The sequence below is a fragment of the Cicer arietinum genome, unplaced genomic scaffold (genome assembly GCF_000331145.2).
Source record: "Cicer arietinum cultivar CDC Frontier isolate Library 1 unplaced genomic scaffold, Cicar.CDCFrontier_v2.0 Ca_scaffold_5724_v2.0, whole genome shotgun sequence".
NCBI lineage: Eukaryota > Viridiplantae > Streptophyta > Magnoliopsida > Fabales > Fabaceae > Cicer > Cicer arietinum.
The window spans coordinates 1-7,309 of record NW_027339371.1 but is presented as its reverse complement, the minus strand read 5'-3'; the positions used below and the strand labels follow the sequence as shown (position 1 = coordinate 7,309).

The window sequence follows — 7,309 nt, the reverse complement described above, 5'->3', positions numbered from 1 at the left end:
GTAATGCTCTTTGACAAAAGATTCGACAAACTTAAAATTTGAAATTTTCGTGATAAAATTTAAAAAAGATTCGACTAATGTGTTATTTGAAATTAAGTTAATGGATCATAAGAGCAATTATGCATAAAATTTTATCATAAAAAGTCAAAATTTTAAATTTACCCAAAAAAATACATATTTTGAAAATTTTAAATATTTTTTCAAAACCTTAAACTTAATTTTTTATTTTTTTATTTTGCAGACCAACATATTTATTTTGAAAACTCAAAAAAAAAAATAATATTTTAAAAGAATTTAGTGTGGATCAGAACAATTTTAAACATGGTCCAAGTATGACTAATTTTAAAAATTATTTTGAAAAATTCAAATTAACCCTTTTAAAAAAATATATATATAAAAGATAAAATTGCTAAATTAAATACATACTTGAAATATGGAAGGTGCATGTTAGTAACCTACACATTTTCTATTTGGACAAAACAAATTTATAATCTCTTAAAAATATTACTATTTTTTATTTATTTATTGATGTAATGATATATAATTACCACTATAAATTCATACAATTGTAAAGTTGTAGGTTCGAATTCAGTATACAATATTTCACGTAATAATATCGATATTTTTACTAGTTAATCTCAAACATAATGACTACTAAAAATACTACTTTGATAAATAGGTATTATTGTAACTTTTGTTACCAGAGGCTTATAGCTTTTATTTTTTTTACATTTCAATTTACATGACTTACATATATAGTTTAGAGATTTCCGTTCACGAGTAATTAACACGATAGAATATTTTCTATTTTTTTATTTTTTTTGGTGTATAGAAATAAGTTCTATTTATTATGTAAAAAACAAAAGAAAAACATCAGTTTTTATTTTTTTATCTTTTTCATGACTTAAGTCATTGTGATGTTTATATGGTTTATAGTATTTTCGATCAGTTTTAGTTTTAATTGCTTGTGTCTTAATTGTAATGTTTATTTAGTATGTTTGGTTAGATGTTGTGTAATTTGATAGAACACGTAAATAAAAAGTAATGAGGGCTTAAAGAGTGGACCCCACTCACCAAAAACTGTTATTTAAAGAAACTAGTTTTTAGTTTTGACAAATTTAAAATTTCATAGCAAATAAGAGTTTGCTTATCTTCTTGTGTATTTTCTCACATTTATGTTATGTTGTAGTTACAGAAGAAAAAAACAACTTGGATTATAACTATCTGATGTGCCATTGCAGAGGTAGTAAAACTTGATGAATTTAATTGATCGACTCAAATAATATTTCCAAATTAAAGGCTTAAGAGTGTAGATGAAAAAAGTCAATTATATTCTTTTTGACATATATACCATAAGTCAATTAAAAAGATCAAAACTTTCAAAATACTTAGGAGAACCAATTGTTATGAAAAAGTTATTTTTGTTATAATTAATCTAAAATAGGTAAATATGGATTGAGGAGTTGTGTAAGTGTGTATTATTAAGAAAAAAGAAGTAGCCACATCTCTCACTATACAACTTGTCTTCATGTGAATGAATATGTCTATGTACTTTGTTTGGAGTACAAAAAATTAATTATTATCTCATTAATTTATACATCTTTTTTACACTCTCACTAATTACTTCTCAAAAAAGAAAAGAATGATACACTAACACATAGTTAACGCCGATTCCTCCGGAAAAGCACATTTTCAAAATTCTATAAATCGTGCACTATTTGCCATTGCAACAAATAGTTTTGTGATTCATGAACAAGACAACAAGATATGTAAGTTAGATAAGTCTTTTTATGGTCTTAAACAAGCTCCTAAGCAATGTCATGAAAACTTTGGTAACTTGATTGTATCAAATGAGTTTAAAGGGAATGAAAGTGACAAATGTATTTTTTACAAATATGAAAATGATATTTGCACTATCATATGTCTCTATGTAGACGACTTACTCATATTTGGTTCAAATATTCATGTTGTAAATACTGCAAATCATTGTTTTGTAATAACTTTAAAATGAAAGACCTCAGAGAAGCAAATGTAATACTTGAAATCAAGATTACTAGGTCAAAAAATGGTAATTTCTTTGAATTAATCTCACTATGTTGAAAATATCTTAAAGAAGTATAATGATTTTGGCCGTAAACCTGTTTGCACACCATATGATCCAAGTGTAAAGATTTTCAAAAGCACTGATAAAGGTGATAAACAAACTAAATATGCCAGCATTATAGGCAGCCTCATGTGTGCCATTGAGTGTATTAAATATGACATTGCCTATGTCGTGGGACTATTTTGCAGGTTTATCAGTAGATGTAGCATGGAGCATTGGTATACTATTGAGAGAGACATATGATACCTTAAACAAACCATGAATCTCAAATTTACATTATCTAAGATTTCCTTTTGTCCTTGAAGAATACAATGATGCTGATTGGAACACTTTATTAGATGACTCAAAAGAAACCAATGACTATATATTTAGCATAGTTGGTGGAGATGTTTCTTGGAAATCAAAGATATTGGCTCAACCCACTATGAAGTTTCAAATGATAACAATAACAATCACTAGTGAAGAAGCAAGTTGGTTGAGATGCTTGCTAGCTAAGATCCCTCCGTGAAAAAAATCAATGCTAGTTGTGTTGATCCACTGCAATAGTAGCACAACTATTGCAAAATTGAGAACTATTATTACAATGGTAAAAGATGACAAATACGTGTAAGCACAACACAATTAGAGAGTTACTTTTAAAATGAGCTTTTAGAGTGGATCATGTACGCACTGATGAAAGCTTAGCAGATCCTTTCGCTAAATGATTAGCTAGAGAGAAATTCCTAAATACATCCAAAAGGATAGAACTATTGGTTATAGATCAATGAGTCACTCGTGATGGTAACCCAACCTAAAAGACTGACGATCCCAAGAATTAGGTTCAATGAATAATATCAAGTCATGAAGTGATATAATATAAACATGCTATTATAAATCATAGAAGCATGATTCCTGAAGCGATGATAGGATGTGATAATAGAAACTCTTAATAAGATATTTACTCCATATGGAGTGGAATACCCAACTACACGAGTACTCTTAATAGACTCACCTATGTGAATGTGGAAGTGGTGACATTTACGTGCAAATCATAATGGAGCAGACATGACATCATTTAACTTGAGCAATGAGGTACTTGTTAAAACACCCATTATCTTAGACATAACCTCATATGTGGATCCATGGCAGATACATTTTAGCGGCGCTAAATGGATCCATTGCTTTGATCTTATGAATTTTTGCTACAATTAATTTTAACATATCCATTTTATGTGAAGTTGGTGTAAAAGAATCATAGACTAATCTTTTCACTATTGGACCATTGTCTTGCCTTACGTGGCCTATTGGAGTAGGCAAGAAAGGTGACATATTTTTCGAAAAAGAAAATTATGAAATAGTTTTCTTTAGTTTAAGTACTCAAAAGGTGGAGGAGCTTGATGTGAAATATGAAAATGTTAATATATTACTTTACAAGAAAAATATTTCAATTGGAGGAATAAATCTTTTGATTTTTACCCAAAAAATTTATAGAATTGATTATTTAGATGTTAAACTATTTTTACTTTACTATATGACCTCACAAGTGTCTATTGTTGAATTTTTTTGAAAATGCTATGTTCGATTGTCACTATCATATAATATATTTTTAATAAATTTTTATGATCTGTTTCATAATAGATTGACAAGTAATGAAATGTCACTCACCCAATCAATAACTTAGATGATATTGGTCACACAAATCTCATCTTCCTATGTTCATCCCACCTAAAACATGATTGCAAACTTTAATTAACTAATATAAATATTAGGAAGATGTCTCATCTATTATTTGCAGAGTAGGTTGATCAACAAATCATCATAAATGGCTAGGTACTGCATATTTGAATGATAAAACTCACACATGAAAGGTTGGGAATGACATCAACAAAAGAAAAATTACTATTAGTAAAGTATGCTATGAAATCAGTGTATTGACGAGTACAAGTAAGTACCTGGTACAGATACTTCCCTATTTTAGAAGTACCTATGCTTCAAAGTTTTTAAAATGATAAAACCTGTACTTATGGTAAATCAATGTAATTTAAATGATGAAAACCAGCATTGTTCACTCTATGAATCAAACATTACAACGTAACCAAGATTCAATATCCTATCTAGTTGTTTAACCTTTTGATGAAGCTTTTCAAGAATTGGACCTAGTCAAATCTCCAGCATTCAATTACAAATAATACTATTGCTCGGAGAAGTTTGATGATGTCGATATATTAGCATATCATATCGCTCGTCAATCTTAGCCAAACAAATATCGTTCATGTACTTTAAAATATCACTCTTTTGGATGAATGGATGAGTTGTGTATTCCACAAATGACATCCACTGCAGTAATGAACAATATGAAGAATTAATATCTTACTTTGGCTATATAAATTATAATGATATTTCCTCAGGATCTGTTTTCAAAAGTACAATATATTGTCAAAATATTTTATCTTTGTGAAGTTGAAAATGTTTTTTTTCTTTCACTAAGCTGTATATTTTTTTAAATATTCACTTTTGTATGGTTTAATAAAGATTTATAGATAATATATGAAAATGATTTACATGGGAGGTATGTCTAGGTCTCGCCAATGACCTTGTCTTTGCATGAACTTCACTTTTGCAAGTTGTCCTATGTTCATGCATTAGAAAATCATATTATATTTACCTATTTAGACAAATGAAATTATGTGTTTTGCATGAAAACTATGTGAATATAACAACATATTTCATTTGATTGTTTTAAACTGTCTAAACAATTGAGTAATAATTTTTTATCAAATTCCTACTTGGGAAGAAAGAAATTCAACATTCAGAAACAACGAAAAACACTGCATAGTGAAGATCTATAAGCCAAAATCATAAAACCTAAAACAAAATTCAAATAGCCTACTATGCAAGTCATATGTGCTATCAATGACATATCTTAGTGAACTGACTTGGAAGCAGGATAACTAAAGGCGCAAAAAATCATCCTTGTGTGCATCCAAGTTTAGCATTTGTACTATAAAATGGCAGTCGAAATTAGGAAACACAATATCATATCTTAATCAAACATGTTATGCTATCAACCATCTGCACATATCACTACTGAAGGAACAACTACATACCTGATTTACCAACTGGTTTTTGAACTTTTCATGATTCAACTTTCGCTCAGTATGAAATGCATAAGATACTTGAGTATCCATTCCTATAATCACCAATAACAGATCTTTTAATTAGCACTGAAGTTTGGTGGACCGAAAAGCAAAAAGATAACATTTATTTGTCCTATAACTTACATAGTAAGCATTTGATATAACCTAACCTGTAAAAGATCAATAGATTGGAAAACTTTGAAAAAATAATAATGAAATTGAAATTGAAACCAAGTAACTAACCATGGTGGGTTTGAATTCCTTCAATTTCTGTAATTTCTTAAGCTCAATCTGAAGTTTCTCTTGTTCCTTGCCACGATTTTCAAGTTCTTTATCCTTTTGTTTCAAGATCTCGTCTTTGGCTTTCAAGAGCTCTTCAGTTTTCTCTTTTTCGAGAAGCAATTGTTGTAGCTTTTCCTCCATGTCGAGCAAATCTTGTTCGAAAGATTGTTCCTTTGGTTTTCCCTTCGAATCGTGAACATTCACAGCTAAGATGATGTCGGCATCATTGGTTGATGAGGTTTTGGAGAAAAATATTTTTGGAGCAAACGCGAAAACAATATCAACTAGCGACATAAAGTGAAAATGAAACGTGAGGTAAAAAAAAACATGTTTCTCTTCAAAATGAGGCGTCGCAAGCAATGAACGATTACGGTTCCTTGACGTGCACGTTAAGTGCCACAATCTTCAATGTTCGTTTGTAGTGAATAAAAAAAAGTAAATTTGGATTTATTTACAAAAAGAAAAGTAAATTTGGATTTATTTACAAAAAAAAAATTGTATTCATGCTATTTATTTAAAAATATTAATTATCACAATGTTTAAACAAACGTCACAATGTCAACCCAAACGCACATGTACTTTTCTTGGACAGCTATTCCACAATTATTTTTATATTTTAAAATAAATATCACTCAATAAGAAGTATCCATAAATATATTTGCTAATAAAACGTACCCATAAAAACTTTGCTGAAAAAAAGTAACCATAAAAAATTTAATTGACATAATTATTTTATTAAATATTAGATGTATATATACTTAAGCGTACTTAGATGAGGTCTAAAAAATCTTTTTTTATTTAGATCGACCCCAATCTTATCTTTGAAATCGAGTTTTGACATACATTATCGTTAAAATTTTAGAGAGGATTTGTTGCTCACTTAGTTGTCACACACCAAAATAATAGAATGTATTTCTTATTATTTTTTCGTCTTTGAATAATATTAATTCCTTTTACAAAAATAAACAAAAAAATAAAGGAAAAACAACAAAACCTTTTTAATCTTAATTTATTTGAATAAAAAATATTTAATTATTTCTCAATTAAGTTTTTACAGATACTTCTCAACTAAGTTTAACAATAATCTTTTATAGTATTGATTATAAATTAATTTAAATTTGAAAATAAAAAATCAAGCACAGGTAGAGTCAATTTTGCCCTACTGTTTATCTCGGTGATTATTGATGATTATCCAATAACCCAATTCAAAGCAAATGACACTATTGTTCATCTTGAGCCCAAAATTGATGTAGAAGATCTTTTCAATCATGGATATGACTTCTTTGACGAATTCAAGGTTGTGGGTTCTATAGAATATATGACTATGTCAGAATAATTAGTTTTCACCAACCTTGTAAAAGAATTATGGCTCAAAACTTATACAAATAATAAAGGTGGAAGCTCATAATTTCCAAGAAAAGTCTAAGTCAAGTACTAAATGGTCAAGAGTATGGAAATCTTCTATCAATTTATTTGTTCATTAAAGAAAAAAAAAAGAAACTTCAACTTATTGCATTTTTAGTTGTTTTTAGTTAGTGATTGTAATATTTTTTTTTTTAATAAGGGTAAAATTAATGATAGCAATTAATGTTGATAAAAACTTAAACTCTCGTACATTTTTTATGACAACTGTCAAACTGTAAGTGAGCTTTCGTTTAATGGAAAAAATGTTTCTAATAATGTTGCAGTGAAGAAAATCAATCCTACCTACATTAAAAATATTACAATGAAGATAGTTTCTTACTATAAAATAATAAGAAACTTTCATATCATAAGTGAACATGCGAAATGATATATATATATATAT

At 28.2% G+C, this 7,309-nt stretch overlaps 1 protein-coding gene across 4 annotated transcripts; it reads right to left on the bottom strand.

Moving 5' to 3' along the window:
• Positions 1–1,430: 1,430 nt before the first annotated feature.
• Positions 1,431–5,861, bottom strand: LOC101505673 (high mobility group B protein 6-like). 4 transcript variants are annotated; one of them, XM_073364734.1, is made up of 3 exons: positions 5,464–5,861; positions 5,191–5,273; positions 1,431–2,641 (listed from the first exon to the last, which is right to left on the bottom strand). In XM_073364734.1, the coding sequence occupies exons 1-2, from the start codon at positions 5,794–5,796 to the stop codon at positions 5,226–5,228; spliced, it is 381 nt and encodes a 126-aa protein (XP_073220835.1). In that variant the 5' UTR covers positions 5,797–5,861; the 3' UTR covers positions 1,431–2,641; positions 5,191–5,225. The 4 variants fall into 4 exon arrangements, with proteins under 4 accessions (XP_073220835.1, XP_027187272.1, XP_027187271.1 ...); XM_027331471.2 differs by lacking the exon at positions 1,431–2,641 and adding an exon at positions 2,651–3,808; XM_027331470.2 differs by lacking the exon at positions 1,431–2,641 and adding an exon at positions 4,121–4,420 and having other exon boundaries at positions 5,464–5,860.
• Positions 5,862–7,309: the final 1,448 nt, after the last annotated feature.

Bases quoted from the DNA above. Each gene is read 5' to 3' on its own strand.
- LOC101505673 (XM_073364734.1), bottom strand. From the start codon at position 5,796: ATGTCGCTAGTTGATATTGTTTTCGCGTTTGCTCCAAAAATATTTTTC. The intron at 5,274-5,463 runs GTTAGTTACTTG...TGGTGATTATAG, and splicing joins AGGAATTCAAACCCACCATG to GAATGGATACTCAAGTATCT.